Raw genomic sequence first — 17,877 nt, 5'->3', positions numbered from 1 at the left:
GTCCCATTGTGCCGGCACGGCCCCAAACAGCTGCGGAAGAGCATGTCCCAGGAAGAATATGTCCTGGAGGGGCAGGCGCTAGCGGGTGCTGAGCTAGACAAATGGACCCACTGCTTCATCGGAGACCGAGGGCATTGCCCTCAGGGCAGCTGGCCAGGTTAAGTAATTATTAACAAAAACTAGGGGAGAGACCAGCGTCTGACTTTCTATGCTCTCGGGCAGCAGAGCCGCAGGCAGTCGCTGAGAAGCCGCATAAAGGTTGCCGCTGGCATGCCTGGCTGCCGAGCGGGGCCTGTGCAACGTCGTCGTAAGGCGCACGAAGTAATGGCACCTGGCCTATTAAGCAAGTGCCTTTGGTTGTTTCTGGGGGTGGGTGGTTTTTAACTGTTGGTTTTTTGATAATTTATTTTTGCTGTCTTACTACAGATTTGGTCAACTCTCAGTTTTTGAATCTGAAAAAAATGCAAGCAATGCATTACAGAGATGAAAAGTGGCACATGTCAGCATTAAATGCTGGTAAGTTATTTCCCTGCCGCTGGGTCTTATCAGTCGGCTTATACCTATGTAGGTCTTTCATCAAAAATCCTCATCTGAAAATTTATTTAATGTGTCTGACACCATATCACTTCAGCGTTTCTCAAGAATGTAACAGTACGCAGTTAAACTTTAAAAAAAAAACAACTGGATTTATTCTTGTGTAATCTCACTTGCACAACTACAGTCTCATTTGTGTCACACAAATCACACAGCCTAAAACCTTATCGGCAGTTTCCACCTGGGTGACTGCAGTCTGGGAAGCGGCACAATTCCTCAAACCAGTGAACGCGTTTTAAGGACTTTTGCTTAATTGGACCGTGTCTGTAAATAGAATTACTTAACCAAGAGTTGCTGAGGAAACAACACATTCACAGCAACCCAAATACAGTTGAAATTGTCTTATGAGAAACAGGGGTGTCTGATTCATAATTATTCATTATACCTATTACAGATGGTTTAAAAAAACCCAAAAGAAACCAGCTTCACAGTATGAATGTTTTACTGTAGAATAGTTAGATGTGATGTAAATGAACAACATGAATGAACTCCATTTTCTCTGGAAAAAAAAAAAACCAAACATTTTTTTCCTATTTGGCCTGATCTTAAGAATACACATAACAGTTATTTTATAATGCCTTTGTAATTTTTAGGATCATATGAATACTACAGACAGCACAATACTTCCTTTTTTAAGGGGGGAAAAAAAAAAAAAGGAAACTAATTGATACCATTTGTTTGGCAGCAAAAACTGCACTAAAAAGTACCACCACCACCAGCAGGGAGAAGAATTCCCCAATTCTAAGTATTAACATTGAAAAAAACACTACAGCAATTTTTTTTTTTTTCCCCCCAACACTTTACCAGCACAAAGCAGAAAGTACCCACTACACAGTCTGCAAAAGCTGCCGCAATCTAAATTCCTTTTCAGGAACTTGAGGACTGGAATAGGGTAATTCTGCACAAGTGGTGAACAAAGCCAAAGTCTTCTGGGCAATCCTGCCCCGCGGGGGGCGGCTTTGCCTTTTCCCCGCAGGATTGGGGTGGTCTTGCCGTGGGGGGAGCGCGTACCTGCTGCGGTGCCTTGCTGGGGGCCTTGCCTAGGTGGGGTGCAGGTGGTGCGGTGCAGCCCCCTCCCCACCAGCATGACCTTTCAGGCAGTGCTGCCCGGTCACCCCAAAAGCAGCCCGTCGCGGGGTGAGCGTGATGGTGCAAACCTAGGAAAGCCCAAAAGACGCGGTGAGACGTGGCAAGAGGGAGCGAGAGCAGAGGCAGCCGGTTGGCCGAGCACCTGGAGCAGCGCTATGGTCCCTCACCCGACCTTCCCCCTTCCTCCTGGCAAGAACGGGTTAGACCATGGAGCAGCCACCACAGCTGGGAGGCGTTTCCCTTCCAAGCCATCGCCTGATGAACATGCACCCATGTTTTTTGGGGGGCAGACATCCTGCGGCTCACCAAGCTCTTTCTAGTTCTGCCCCCATTTCTTCCCTTTTCCCCCTACTCTCCTGCATCCCAGCCTTCCCCTTCCCCTGTGCTCACCGTTGCAGGCAGGAGCTGCTGCCTGCGGGTCTGACAGGGGGTCTCGGACAAAGCACCAGCTCCCTTCGCTTGCACGACATGTTAAGATCCCAGAACCAACCGCTAAATCCAGGGTTAGTGACACTTTTGCAGCTTTACAAGCAGCACAAGGAATTTGCCTACGGTCGTAAGAGAGCCTTTGACACCTATACCAAGTGACTAGGCTAGTTTTATGTATTCTTACTGCAGTTCTTTATTCTTTTAAATTAGGTCCTAAATATATCCTCCTATGTACAGAAAAATAATTTCCCAAGGACGGTCCTTATTTTAAAATATTTAAATGCACAAACCAAACTGGGTGCCTATAAATGCTTTTCTGTTAGATTTACTCAGTATTTGACAACGCCAAGGTAGCTGCGTTTTTATATTATATATACAAATAATCACACGCATATATATATAAAAGCAGGTATTTAACTGTAGAAACATCGATATGCATGTAGGACAGGAGTGTTTTGGCTAAACAAACACCAGGATACATGTGGAATGTACATACAGAGCAAACCCCTCAAAGCTAAGGTGATTCAACCTGATTCCCAGCTTTTCTGTGTTTCAAGGGTTTTGACTGCTAGATTTGAACAAACTGAACTATCACAGTGGCCAACAGAGCAGTATGAAAGTGGACACCACTGTTGCAGTAAAAGCCTGGACTTGTCGCATCTTAGTTTTGAAAATGTATTTAATAATATTACAAAACCTGCACTAGGCACAATGTTACCCCCCCAACCCTACTCGCGTGTAACAAAAAGTGATTGATTTATTTATTTTTAAAGGGTAAAAAAATTTTAAAATGAACATTTAAAAAGTTCCCTCATAAAACCTCATGTTGAGAAAATAGATAATAATTAAGTGCATCTAGAAAAAAGTTCTGTAATTTATCAGTCATTTGGTATAGTGTTAGCTCAGCGACATGCTCTGTCTTTGAAGATGCCTAAGTCAACTCACTGGCTGCGTGCAACCTCTCAGGGCTTTACAGATCGGCTTTCTACCAGCATTGAACTTCGTAAGGTACTTGGTATTTCCGCGGCCAGGTCAGCCTAGTGTTTTTTAATGTACAGTGCTTCCAGCTGTGTTGCAATCTATAAGTATATGAATTATGATTTGCCTGGTCAATACAATTCTGTTGAGCTTAGTGGCTAAAACCACTTCTGGGAAGATAAGGAAGAAAACAGATCCAGCTGCAAAGACTATAAACTACTTCTGTATTTTATCTTAATCTTGGCTTTTTGTTTGATGCTCTATTGCAGTCTTTCAATCCTAACAGTTCCAACTTACAAACCAAGTTCATAATGTAGGCTCTACATTATCAAAGCCTTTTGAGCTCCTCCACGCATCCCCAGCAAAGCACGAAGGCACCCTGCTGGCTTTACATACACCTTTGCACTAAATTGGGGCACGAATTAAAGTTAAGCATCAGCTGAAGTGCTTCGTTGAGCCCTGGCTGGAGGGCTGCGGCAGAGATGGCAGCTGCCAGATGAGCTGTGAAGGAGAAGCCTGGAAAGGCGTCCCGAAACGGGTAGATGTGGCACTTCGGGATATGGTTTAGTCTGGTCTACCCTTGATTAGTCTAGAGTGGGCTTGGTAGTGTAGGTTAATGGTTGGACTGGATGATCTTAAAGGTCTTTTCCAACCTAGATGATTCTATGATTCTATGAAAACAGCACTGTTTCACAGAGCTGAGCATCAGCAGCAGGGTTAAAGGGAAGGAAAGAGCGATGCTTTCCAAAGGACGGACTTAATTACAGGACAGAAGCACCAGTTTACTCACAAGACATACACAGAAGAAAAACCACAATGGAGCAAGGCAGTGAGATGAGGTGAGATGTGTTTTCCAGTCACCCGCTGCATTTGTTCGTGCAACGCAGCCGGTGTTTGGCTTGGAGGGAGCCAACGGGCTTAGCAGGTGGGGAAAAATCAGGGCCGGGAGGGGACTTGGGTGATCTCAAACACGAGCCTCAACCCTAATGGCAACGAACCGGAGGCTGCAGGCTTGCAGCGTGGGCAGCGGGAGCCCCCAGCCTGGCCCTGCTGCGAAGGACGGCACGGACGCGTCCTCAGGTGGCACCCGGACCTCTGAAGGGGGAGAGCTGAACCTGCCCTGGACGTAAAGACTTCCAGCTACATCTGACCAAGTGCAGAGGAAAATGAGCTCAGGTGGTTTCCCCGAGAGGCTTCTCTGAAGGGCTGACTCCCATCCACAGGGAGAAAATGCTCTCGAGGCAGATCAACAAGACCAGAACTGATTCCTACTGCTATCAGAGCAATGATGGAGAGGTCCTAAATGGGGAGGGATACGGGTGTAGGGACAGCCAGCCACCCTGCCGATGTATAATGGCATTGCTGGCAAATACCTCATACAGCGCTAGCCTGGGGAACCGAGTCCTTTGAGAGGCAGAAAACTGGCCCATTGAGGCCGGTGCAGCCAATTCCCTGTACGGAAAGGGCACGTACCCCTGTACCTCCTGGGTGGTTGTGAGCACTGCCTGGATGGCACCAGGAAAGCAAAGAGCCAGACAGCAATGCTTAGAAGCCCATGAAGTCCTCGTGAAAGCATCCTGAAACAGCACGGTGCCTAAGCACCTCAGAGGTATATCTCAGAAGGTAATTCCTGGAAAGGTGAGTATAAGGGCTGTTAAACACTGAAAAGCTATAAAAAAAGGGCATGCAAACTCCTGCGTAAATACAGAGCCGCACTAAATCCAGTGTGGTCCTCCCAGGCTGAGGACAAACGTGTGTTATTAATCGCTGTTGTTACTATTATTACTATTATTATGGGTATTTGGGGTCCTGGATAATTGAAGTTCTGCCGTGAGACCGGACCTGATTTTAGAATAAGGCCAAAAAAAAAAAAAAAAAAAAAAGAAAAGAAAAAAAGATTCCTTTCCTTTCTCTGAGGCATCCTGTCCTGTCTGCAGCCACAGCGTTGACATTCTGCCCGCCCCCCAGTACCACCATCTTCCAAAAGTCATGTTAATGATTTCTAAAAGTGGTGGTGGCCCCTTCCAGTTTCTGACCCATTGACTCAGTTCTACTACAAGACTAAAACCAAGAAAGCACTAGGAAGAAATACCACTCTCCTTGTTAAAATTAATGTACGTAAGGGAAGAACAGAATTCCCAGAATTACAGCTTGGACACCAAACCACTGGTGCAACTCTTTCCATTCCATGTTTTCTCACAGCCACAGATTTTGCTCGCTCTTCTCTTAGGGCTTTTTTTCTCCCAGTTCATCCAAAGCAAGACCACTGTTTCAATGAAGGCAGTGAATGCATTAAAAAGTCACTGTATATTTTTTCAAAAGGCTTGGCTGGCAGTCAAGGAGTTTGACGCTGACAAATTACTTCAAATGGTCTTCACTAAAGTGAGCTTGCTAAAAGGTAGAAATGAAACCCCATCTTAAGAGCCAGCCCCAATGGCCCGTGTACCAACTCAATCTCACCAGTGCCTCATTTTAAGGACAAGTAACAAAAAGACTTTGTACTCGGCCTCTCTTACAAGGATGAATTTTACCGAAGCAAATGCGGACAGCCAGTCGCAGAACTCCACAATATACAGGTTTACAACCTCTGCGTTTTAGTGAGGATGCTTATCTGCACAAATCTGCTCTTTCAATCCAAAATGTGATCAAGTATTATCTGGACTTTGATTTTATTGTGGTGGTGGTTTTGCATAACATTAGGAAGAGTTTACACACATCTCGATGGGGCTGGAAAGGGACCTGTGAGCTGAGGTGTGCTATTTTACAAAGATACTCAGTGAGCAATAACCAGCATCTGAAAAATAGGGTCTACATAAATACAGGTACTGAATACCAGTGGCACAGACTAGCAGAGTTTGGCCCGACAGCTAGCATGTGGTACTTGTAAGAGGACGGCTCGAACTTCATACATGGTGATAATGCCAGCTGACTAGAATTTCTAAACACACAAAGCGATAACTAACTTCCTAGGTATTGCTGTGCGCCTCTCTCTTCCCCAGACTCTTCAGAACACAGGTGGTATTTAAACAAGCCCATGAGAGCTTGCAGTTTTCTGTGTGAAAGCACTGGTAGCAACACAGCTAAAGAGTCTCTTTTTTCAGTAAAAGGCCTGAGCTTTTAAAACATGAAGTCCTGGATGAGCAGGAGGTCTGTGCAGCTACAGTGGGTTGAAAAGCAGAAACCTGTAGCCCCTGCAGCCAATGGAGTTAATGCAAAGCAACATGCAGTTCGCTGGCTCTAAGGGTATCTGTTCTGTCCTGGATGCAGAGGGGTTAGGACAAGCTTCCTCTTTAGGATTAGACCGATTACGAAGGCTCCATCAGTTATCTGTGAGCCAAACCCCAGCCTTTCATCATCATCATGTTTGCGTAACTCCTCTCGACATTAACAGGAGTTAAACATAAGTGGGTAAGTGGGAAATCACAAGTGATGGTGGTCAGGCAGTTCTGTTACAGTTCCCCAAAACGGTGCAATCGTACATGCAAGGGTCGCAGTCTGAGGGGAGCCCCTGCAGCCTAAGGGTTCCCCGCTTCCAACACCCACTGAGTCTCAGAGGAAGGTGCAGCTCCTTGAGGCTCCCTTCAAAAACCTGGCCAGGATTTCTGCATTACGCCCACGGTCTTTTTTGTCCTGTTTGTCTATTCAGTTGTTACTGTAATTCATGCTGGTGAAATGATACCATAAAAAAGTGATGCTACTTTTTAAACACTGAAATGAATGTTCACCGCATTTACAGCTACTGAGTAAAATTAGGACAGCAATAAAAGGTTAGACAATGACATTTAATGTTACTCCATTAATAGATTTTATCACTTTTTTTTATCCTACCACAACAATATGTATTTTCATATACATTATATTTAATAAAATGTATTGATATGGAATTAGGAAAGCATGGGTTTAGTACTATTTACATATTTTAATTGAAACAATTTTCTTAACAACATTGAAAAATAGAAACTTAAAGTTCTCTTAATCGTGTTTTCAGCCAGTTAGTGGTAAACAAATGCATGCCTAGGAAGTTACACTCCCTCTAAAATGTGGTCAGTTGAAAGTTTCTAACTAAAGTGTGTATCTCTGTTTTGTTTCAAAAAATACATAAGTATGTCTGTAATTTCTGATACAAAATTCTGCACTATCTTCAATAAATAAATAATAAAGCGATTCTGAAAAGTATGAAATGTAAACTTTGTTGTCCCTCCAACATACATTTTTTTTTCCCATTGCTTGAAACATTACAGTGGTCTTGTAGGAAATTATAATACACAGACACTTCCCAGCACAGTTTACACTTATTACCATACTGTATCTACCTATCTGTTATGAATATACCCTAATTTCCTAATGGAAATCAATAAGACTTGTAGTGCCAGAGAACACCGCCTATACAGGAAAGGTGGAAACCAGTACTGAAAGGACATGCAAGGAACACCAAAACCTAACAACAGGCTCCACAAGAACGTTCACATGCTAATGAAACAGGCCGACACCTCCCATTCGGAAATAAAGTCCTTACAAAAATACCAGTGTATGCATGACAGGTCATGAACAAAATGAATCCAAGCGGAACAAAGAGGAATTTCACTCTTAGGGGTCTATTGTCTCTCGGGTCCAGACTCAGCAAAGCACTTACGCGTGTGCTTAAGGGAAACAAGACGTAAGTGCACGCTTAAAGCTGGGTGCTTTGCCAAACAGGGAAAGTTTGCTGGATGTGGGCCTTTACGTGTGTATTTGTAGAGTAAAACCGATAGCTAAGCCCTGGCATTCCCCCAGATGACAAGGCTTTTACTTTGGGGTCACCCACTCTGCACCATCACAAGCACTCTGTTTCTGGTCGCATCCAGTATCGCTGCCACCGAACCTGTGATCGCCCCAGCTTGCCACAAACGCCTTCATGAGCACGAGCTACAGTATGCTGCTGCCCCACATTCAGGAACACGATGTCAAACACAGTTAGGCACGGTACAATTTAGTAACTGGTCACCACTGATTGCTTTGCAAACGAGACTCTGCGGGGTAGAAATCAGCTTCTTGAGCTAGAGCCGTGATTTTTTTTTTCTTCCCCGCTGCAGGTGACAGATCATCCATCTGCGGTCACACAAGTCAAGCAGCAGTAGTAAAGTAGTATCGAAGTGGTATAGCACAACATTCAGCAGGGCTCTATGTTTAATCCTTCGCGTACTGTTCGAACAGTTACAGTCCTACAGAAAACAGCAACTTCCAAAGGTACCGAGTGGGTGGACTCTTCTGGAGTGCAATCCATCTCTGTGCAGAAGGCCTGTACGTAATTTATTGTCAGGGGCAACGTGAGTCATGAAGTGGTATGTTAATAGAATCTTCTCTGTTTATAGATATAGACTATTTATTTTCTAAGTCTTTTCGGTACCACCATGAAGACCTTCAAAGATCTTCTTACTGCATAACTGCTCCTTCCATTCACATTATATTTACACACCACTTTGCTGAGCAATAGGCACAGAATTCCTCAAGGGGGAAAACCCTGCAGAAAGCCTCCAAAACATACCAACATTGCCTTCTTCATTTAAATTAAAGAATAGGGTAACCGGAGCAAGCACAGCAACCTATGTGGTTTGCCAGCCTTTCAGACTGGAGCACAACAAACAATTAGGTTATTTCATAAACCCAGGAAACTAACCTCGAGTTCCACACAGAGAAATCGAGGGAGATCTCCTCACTAAATTGGGATTCATTTTTCAGTGAGAATTATCAAGGCACAAAGATGCTCCTGTTTGCTTTGATAACCCTCTTATGTGTGAAGGGCAAGCAGTAGTTTCTTACCACACCAATAAGGATTTTGCTTCTGCAGACACCTATTGCAGTGAACTCAGACTGAAACGAAACATTGGTCCCTTTCCTTCTAAGGCTCATCAAACAATTGCAGGTCTAGTCGGACGACTATCTCTCCTGTTGGGACTTCATGCAGAAGGAGACACTTTGTAACTGGTCCCTTTGAACCCTGATCCTTCTTAATGTCTGCCACACGGATCTCTGTTCTGCCCAAAAAGTCTGAAATGCAAAAAGACAGCATGCTCAGAAATGACACAACTGTTTTACGTTGCAATAAAATCCTAATTTGCAGAAGGAACTAAGCTTCCATCTACACACATCAAAAGGAGAAAACAAGTCTTCAGTCCAACTATATTTTTGCAGTTGGAGAAGGCCAAAGGCTGCCAATCTGCATGGAAGAGGACTTTTAGCTAGACCATATTAGACAGCAGCAGCATTAAAAGTAAATGGTCCCATAAGTGGAAAAATCCACTGTGTAATTCACAGCTGCTTCTCTCCAGTAGCTTATTTATTTTTATTTTATGATATGTTAGAAAAAAGGCCAAGGGCCGCTTGCACAGTTCAAACTGAGTGTGAAGCCCTCTGGAGACGGTAGAGCCAAGCAGCACATTACACCAGCAACGAGGTCAATGGGCCAGTTGGCGCTGGCCACATGAATGACATGAATACTTGCTGAGATATTATGACTCCAAAACACACTCTTCAATGCTCCATATGTCTATCCCAGGTTATGTGATAAGAGTTGGTTAGGAATCCTGGGTTCATTTCTGCTGCTGTTATTGCATATTACAGGAACTTGAAAACATTTCTCTTCCTCCTGCATTAACCTATCCATTTGCAAACAGCATCCAGAGTTTTTTAGAGACTTGGCAGAATTGCAAACCACACTTCAGTTGTTGTCAAGTTGCACAAGGAAGGAAACCCCCCAAAAAACCAGAGCGCGCTTGATTCTTTTTGCGCTGATACTAGCATGACTCCACTGGGGAGCAAGGGTGAGTAGGCTCCCAATATGCAAAGGGGTTCAAAACTGGGGTTGGAACTAGATGATCTTTAAAGGTCCCTTCAAACCCTAACCATTCTCTGATTCTATGATTCACCTCAGCAGGCATGCACCTCTTCAAAATGGGAGATTTGAAAATACCCTTGGAAGGGCAGCAGCCCCCTACGTACCATCTGGGGAGAACTGGTCCCTCTCGAACACCGTAATGCAGAGCACGTCCTGCTCGAGGTCTTTGATAAAGAACTGGCAGTTGGAGTTCCACTTCGGGTTGAGGGTGTCCTGTATCGTCTTGGTAATGTGGCACTGAGAGCCCATCGTCACCTCGCAGTACGGGTTACTCTTTCCTGGGAAGATGGAAACAAACAGAAAAGAGTAATCATGTTGTTAGGTGCGTGATCTTCCTCCTAAATATCCTTTTACTCCTACGGCCAATGGACAGGGGAAACAATGTGGCCTCACTGCCATTATAATGAACAGGGACGCAGTTCTGCAAGGCGCTGAGCACCTTCCACTCTCATTTCAGGATTTCGTGGCTTATAATCTCTTTTGATATGGCTTACATGGTGGAAACTAAGTTTGTCTGAAACAAATGCTTAATGCAGGACAACTGCATGACTACTACTGAACTGCACAAAATCACTTCTGCATATTTTAAGTTCATTAAAACTGCTTCATTAAACAAAACCATGTTTTGGACAGAACCTCCTTCAAAGTTAGTCTGACAAATAGGAATGTCTTCTTCATAGAGCATATTAGGAAAAACCCAAGGCACTTACCATGGGACCTGCAAGGTTTTAGTTCAATGCCTTCAACAATATTGACCATCAACCTCCCAATGCCTGTTGCTCTTTGCGAGCGAACTGTGGTAAAACAGAAGAGGAGAGAGAAAAGTCATTAACATATTATCCTGCCCATGGGCTTTTCCACAAAAGATGAGACCCCCGCATCCCACACTGTACCTAAGTAGGCCTTTTCCCTCTTCTTCTTTTCAGTCTCTATGTAAAGTTCTGAAGCAGCCTTGATCTTCTGAACCCAGGCAGTCCTTCAGAAGGAAAGGGAAAAAAAAGTTGCAAAATACCATTTCCATTTTTCTTCCTTGGAGCACAGCAGACAAAAGTAAAGCTGTCCCTCCTTCCCAACCAAGGCTCTGGCCCCATCACAGGCTCTGCTACACTGAAGCTGTCTGCCTGGAAGAGATCTTGCTGGAATTTATAGCACCTGCAGAAATTTAACCATCCCAAGCTAGCAGATCCTACCACACAAAGAAAGCTCAAGAGAATCACAAGCAGGACAGACTTGGTGAGAAACCAAAAAGGTATAGATAACAGGTTTGCTTTCACCAAGCCTTTTGCTTTATTGTAATAAACTAACTTCCAGTAGATACAAGACAGGTATGTTGCAGAGGTGGACACTTTTGTTGCCCCCTGAGGTTTCATACCAAAATCCTGCTGAGCCTTGGGACACATGAAGCTTAACTCAGGGAGTACACAGATGATGAATGATCATGGTTCCCTATGGGCCCTTCTGGGAAATCGTTTCATACTTAAGAGACTGAGTGGAAAGACTGACAGAGAAAAAGCATGGAAGAAGGGGTACCAAGAGACCTCAAGGGTTTAGAAGAATTGCTGTGACATACAAGGGAGCCTGAGACCTGAGTCAAGGCAAAATGAGAGAATCTAGAAGTTGTGGATCCATTTCTGATCCCAAAATGAAGAGCTGCTGCTCTACAGGGCATTGCAGCTACTTACACTGGCCTGGATTTGGGTCTGAACACTCACCTGTATTCTGTACAGCAAGCTGTTGAAGAAAACAAAACACTTAAGGACAATGCTGTCTTCCAGCTCAGCCCTAAATGGTAAATGGCAGTTTCAGAAGTATACCAAGCCTTTGATCATAAAGGTCTTTTAAGATTAAGTGGGCAAATTAATCACTCATTGATGCTAATGTTTAATTTCTGTTGCTCTTAGTTAAAAGCAAGTGAATGATGAAAACCTGGAGGCATCTCACCTAAAATGCTGCATTTATTTAGTAAGTGATTCTGGCATAAAAGAAAGTCAAAGGCTGTATCCCGTATAAGCAAAGGCATTTGACTAGAGTGCCCAAATTTGGATAGCAGTTCCTGTGGGTTCTCTCTATAGTGAATGGAGAGAGGCAGGCACCTCCAGAGGGCCATCAGTATGTGAAGATCTGGCTCCTTCCACTGACGGTTCAGCATAGCGTGCCTAAGCATCTCGCTGAAGTTCCTCGAGCTAGGTAGGATGAATGCAGTGCAGAGTTTACATGTTTCTGACTACTGCTGTGAGTGCTCTGACACAGAACAGATGATTATTGCTGTGGTCTGATTTGTGCAACAGATTCTAAGTTGAAAAGGCTGTGTCAGTATTCATCACCAAGGGTCTAACCACGATGCTTGTTCATTCTGTGGCACAGAGGGAGAGAGAGCATCCCAAAGGACAAATGGGATCCATAAAAATACCATCTTTTGCAAGAAAAACTATGTGCATAAATAATAACGAATAACACTGTCAGGCAGGCAGGGAGCAAAGATGTTTTATACATTTTTATACGTCAGAATTTTTAGGCACCATACATTTGCAAGCTGGCATAACACAATGTCTATACTATGGGGGAGGGGTTTGCTGCACTTTCAACTTTCATTTTTTAACAAAAGTTATCTTTCAAGACCTTACGTTTGTGTAGAGGAACCTTCTCAGTGTAAGTCAGTGTAATCGGGTCTCCGTAAGCTTGCCAGAGATAAAAATCACCAGCTGAGGTTTTGAGTTTGCTGCTCCTTTGACAGTTTCAGTCTGAACTGAACCAGATTAACTGGGTTTAGTTTGGTAAGTTTTTGCTTCAAGTTCTTGCACTGGCACAAACTAACAGATGTTAACAGAAGAAGATAGGATTGCATCTTTTGGCTTCCTTATGCTAACATAAAATGTTGTGAAATATGGCCTGTATATCAGCCCTCCCAGCCATTTCACTGTTGGTCTTATTGGAATTCAGGAAACACCTTTAATTCTCCCTCCTTTTCACATATTGAGTATCACCGTATTCTCAAGCAGAAGGAATTATCCAGTCTTGTAAGATAAACTGCTTGGAGACTGCTATGCATGTGTACATCATACACCTTTGCACCAGACTTTTCAAATCCAGTACTAACATGGCCTATGCAGGAACTTACCTTTCATTAATGCTTTCAGCCCGGAGTGTATAGACTCTGTCAATGTGGGAGATGTGGAAGATGGGCTCATCTCCAGAAGGGTCTGTGGGTAATTTTACTAGTACCTCATTTAGAAAAATGGGCTGTAAAACATTAGGCAAAGCTAGAGTTCTACCGCACAATATCCAAACAGATGTATTCAACACAGAGCAATTTACAACAGATTTCTTGTGCCTGCAGTATCTTTCCCGTCTGCCTGCCTCCCATCTTTCTTCAGATATGTAATTTTAAAAAAAATTCTTATTATCAAAGATATAGGTGCCTCCAGAGTCTGGGAACACTTCTCCTGAAGTAAGCAAGCAGCCTCATGAAGCATAGCAATCCCTCCTTTCCCAGGAGACATGGCAGCAAACACTACTCTCCCCATCACTCCCTGATACACTCTTGTTGAAGAGGTTGTTTTAGCAAAACTTCAAAAGCATCTTTTCTTATCTTGCTAAAGCACACAACCAGCTTTCTCACCATCAGTCCCTGGAATCCCCAGCGTATGCCAAAGCTTTCAGACCTCTTCTATATAAAGGCTATTGCCCACACATTCAGTATGGGAGGTGCTGCCTGCGATATGCGTGTTAGCGTATAACCATCTTAGACACCATTTAAGAGTGGTACTTACAGTTTTGTACATTTTGTATTGCAGATTAGACTTGGGGCTGAAGACCTTGTCTGTGCCAGAAGAGCCAAGAGGTTTTATGATCTGAGTCAGGAGAAGGAAATCGTTGAACAGAAAGCCATACAGTTCCTTGTTACTCTTGGCTTTATAGAGTTTCCCACTGTGCAGAAACTTGCGTGGTCCCAAGCAGTTTGTAACAGAATTAAATACGAGTTGCTGCGAAAAGTAGAAGAAGAACAACAACGCACTGTATAAAGTAAAACAATCGAGGTTCCCCTGAAAGAGATCAAATATAGTTTTGAGTCCTGACATTGGTTTTAATTTGCGTCACAGGGATGATGAGCAATGTCTCTGTCTTGTGCATGAGAAGCAGTGCAAGGCATAGAAATGCTACATGAAAATTAAGGCAGCCCATCAGTTGCATGGGGCATAGCCTGGACAGCCAGAGAAAAGCCAAAAGCATTTGTGCCTCCTTTCGAGTTTCTCTGCTATGTGCATGCACCTCTGTGAGTGGAACTGAGCTGATGATGACTTGTCCTGGATTAGCAGTAGTTATGCAAATGGCCTCTCCAAATGCTGAGCTTTCTTAACAAGGCCTGGATTTCTGAATTGTGTTTGAATTTCACCCATTAAAACATACCAAAGGAATTCCAGATAGCCTGTCTTTGTGTACCCACGATACCTGGAGTTAGAGAACAGCTGCTGACCAGTGGCTGGAACTGGCAGAATTTGACTCAGCTGGAGGTTGTTGCCAGATGAGTAGAGGCTTGCCCTTTCCTAAAGTGTCATTTTCAGATCTATTTTCACTATGCGATGGTACAGTTCTTGCCATCCTAGTTGACCAGGCAGCTAGATCTGGAGTGGCTCCTTTTACAGATTAGAACCATCTCAGTTAGACAACTGGGGGAAGGCCGGACAACTCCTTGCCACTGATTCAAGGCTGCTACCATGTCAGCAAGCAGCCAGTTGGTCTTTCAGGTAATATTTTTGGCCTTCTAGGGCCAGACATCATGCACAGAAGATAAAAGCAGCCATCTTCCTTCATGCAGTAGTTATAAGACAGCCGAACATGACATTGACCTTTCTGAAATTGTCATACCTGTTTCTCTGAAACAGTTAGATTTCATAAGATGAAATGCAATGTTTTCCAGTTTACAAACCAACTAGTGCTTTTTTTTTTTTTTTTTTAAATCTTCTAGAACTGAAAACTCAATGCATACTTTGAAAATCAAGTTGTGATCTGTCTGCCTCTATTATCTTTACTGATAAAAGGGAGGCCATCAAAATATCCTCCATCCTTTTGCAGGACATACTGACACAGTATTTTCTTTATAGTTTCAGTAATGAAGCTTAGCATGTTACCTTAAAAAATAATACGCAATGGTAGGCAGTGATTCTCTATCTATAAAGTCTTCAGAGAGACTTGATCAGTACTCTTGAGTTTCCAAAATGCATACAAAGTTTTATCACAAAAAATATTCTCTGTGATTAAAGCACTCCAGCATGGTCAGGTATAGCTTCAGGATGAGATATAGCAGTACAATAACCGCTGTATTATAAAGAGCTATGAAACCGGAAAGTCATGGTTGAAAATTGCAGCATTGAACCTGGCACTTGTCCAGAGGCAGGCAACAAAAGCACCATTTATCATATAAAAGGCAATAACACAAGCAGCAAAAAGGATTACGTGCAGGAGTGAAAGGGAGCCAAAGAAAGATGAAAACAAAGGATTGAAGATTATATGACTTGATTAATTACACTGTTGTCCCCTGATGCAGTGCCATAAGTGAGCCATGGTTTCTTCCCGACCGGTGGAGAAGTGTGCTCACATTTGCATTACTCTAGATTGAACATTTTTTTTACCTCCGACAGGCCTTCACACTGAACATGAGCCTGGATCCACTCCAGCCTATCTGAATTTTCCTTCTCCCGCACTCCTTCGTTTACTTGAGAACATAATTCTTCTGCTTTCTCAAGAGCATGCTTCAAGTGACTGTGGTCTGGGTGGTTTTCAGGAGTGTTTTCTATTATCTACAGATAAATAAAATACATTAGCCTTTTCTGTTATCTGCAGTTAAATCGTATTTATACTGTCAGCCCTACACTTCTGTTTCATTTCTTTATTTTCATCAGAGCCAGCCAGTATGTTCCAAATTTCTTTTCCTCCTTGACAAACATGAAAAATAGGAGACAAACTCACAGTCTGTTTGTGAACAGCTGAAGGGAATGCCTGCCTGCAGAGCCTTTGCATCAGTACACCGCTCACTCTTCTGACATAAGTATGCAAATTTCAGCCATATACAGAAATATATCCATGACTGTTTAAGGAATCTCTTAAATGCCAACATCCAACTTACAATTCTTTTCTGCAAAAGTCTTGGGCCAAGTTCAATAACATTATTCAGGACGGTAAGCGTTAGGCAACAAATGAAAGTTAGGAAAGGGTTGTAAGTCATACAGCAATGTAAGCTGCGCAGTAAGGTAACTTGCAACAATTTGGCATTCAGGCTTGCACACTGAATGTCATTTATGAGACTATGGGGAGGGATGGCGCTGTGGAAAATGGCAAAGATGAGCATAAGATTGGCTCGTTACTCCCGTTATCTGAATTTTGAAGTGTTCATTCAGCATTTACTGCCTTCTGGTTCTTTGTGTGCAAGTTTCACCTCTGTTTCTAATGGAAATCCAGAGTCATTTCACTGAAGCCAAATGAGTTACCGCATTTACTCTAGTGTGATCAAATATAAAAGGATACCCCATGTTCCCTAGCACATCAGATATCTAATAGTGATAAAGCTTGACACAAATAGGGAAACTACCCTGTAATTAAGCTATAAGCAAAGCAGCATCAAAAACATCATCTTTGCAAAACGTACATTTTTAATTATTAGTGGGTATCTGGTTACCCGTTGCATAGGCTTTAGTAGAAAACTTGATAGTGGCATTCCTTTACAGCGAGGATCCATTGCTAACCTCTGAAACATTAGAGAGGTAAAGTGGTGTTAGTCAGTTTGTTTAAAACCCTGCAAAATGAGTTCCTCCAAGAACGAAAAAGGTAAGGCAACAAATGAACACCATGGCTCAGCTAAATCTGTTCTTAGACCACAAACGATATCAGTGCAGTAGAATTTCTTGTATTTTTTACAACATATTCTTCACCTGCCTTGCCTGTACAAGAGAAGGGCCTCTTCTTACTGTCTCAGCATTTTACAGCAAAACCATTATTAAACAAAGTATTTTATGGCTCTAGAGTTCTTTAAAAAAATTTATTCCTTCAATGAAAACATGTACTCCTTCAACGAGTGCTTAAGTCTGAAGATTCTTCCCTCTAGCCCAACACAGAGCACTATTTGAGACTATGTCTTGCAAATTAGCGAAATGATGAGCTAAATTGACAGTGTACAAAATTCATGGTTATTGCTTCTTTTCTTACTTTAACAAACTCCTTGAACTCGGGGACTTCATCTGTCTTCTGCTGGATGAGCGCTGCCCCATTGAGCTGGCAGCTACAGAACCGAATGTAAGGCTGCATGTGTGGCAGCTGAGCTGTCAGTATGTCACCAATCATTTTCACTGGCATCTTCTCTCCAGACATCTTCTTACGCACACGCAAAGCCCTAAACATGAAAAAGTCATGTCTGTTTTATAAGCAAACCACTAAAGCGTGATTCCTCATTTATGAAATAAATGGTTTGATTCTTACTCATTATTGAAGTAAAGAGACCCCTGAATAATAAATAGATCAGCCACAAGATTTGTTGCATAGTGTAAGAATACAATAATCAAGATTGCACCCTCAGCCAACAACATTTTTCCCCCTTGTGGTAACCAAACTGTTATTTGACATTAACTTAATGCAATGCCAAATCAGATACAATATAAAAAGAAATACAATCTCCTTTTCTACTAGTTTAGAGAGTAATAGATATGCTTGTGAATGGGGGATAAAAACCTTACCACTACTTTAAGCTCAAAGCTACTTCTAGTTTTTAGCCTGGTTTCCTAAGGAAAGGAGGTTTATTGTCATTAAGCTGCCTGCTCATCATGGACTTGATGATCTTAAGGGTCTTTTTCAACCTAAATGATTATAAAATCCCTGTAAGTTCAATGAAAATTAGCAGCTCAGTAGGGACAAAAGGAACTTTA

At 42.8% G+C, this 17,877-nt stretch overlaps 1 protein-coding gene across 5 annotated transcripts in view; it reads right to left on the bottom strand.

Moving 5' to 3' along the window:
- Nucleotides 1–8,968: 8,968 nt before the first annotated feature.
- Nucleotides 8,969–17,877, bottom strand: part of ITSN1 (intersectin 1) — a 108,949-nt gene continuing 100,040 nt past the window's right edge. For 2 of the 5 annotated variants that reach the window (XM_075722848.1, XM_075722840.1), the window contains 9 exons: nt 17,165–17,348; nt 16,608–16,706; nt 15,595–15,762; nt 13,735–14,007; nt 13,083–13,204; nt 10,858–10,940; nt 10,675–10,758; nt 10,069–10,242; nt 8,969–9,117 (listed from right to left, as the gene is read on the bottom strand). In XM_075722848.1, the coding sequence (XP_075578963.1) occupies nt 8,969–9,117; nt 10,069–10,242; nt 10,675–10,758; nt 10,858–10,940; nt 13,083–13,204; nt 13,735–14,007; nt 15,595–15,762; nt 16,608–16,706; nt 17,165–17,348 (1,336 nt within the window). The remainder of the gene's footprint in view (nt 9,118–10,068; nt 10,243–10,674; nt 10,759–10,857; nt 10,941–13,082; nt 13,205–13,734; nt 14,008–15,594; nt 15,763–16,607; nt 16,707–17,164; nt 17,349–17,877) is intronic. The other 3 variants (XM_075722863.1, XM_075722856.1, XM_075722868.1) reach the window with 2 other exon arrangements.

This window comes from Pelecanus crispus, chromosome 1 (assembly GCF_030463565.1).
Source record: "Pelecanus crispus isolate bPelCri1 chromosome 1, bPelCri1.pri, whole genome shotgun sequence".
NCBI classification, from domain to species: Eukaryota; Metazoa; Chordata; class Aves; order Pelecaniformes; family Pelecanidae; genus Pelecanus; species Pelecanus crispus.
This window is presented reverse-complemented; position numbering and strand designations above follow the sequence as displayed.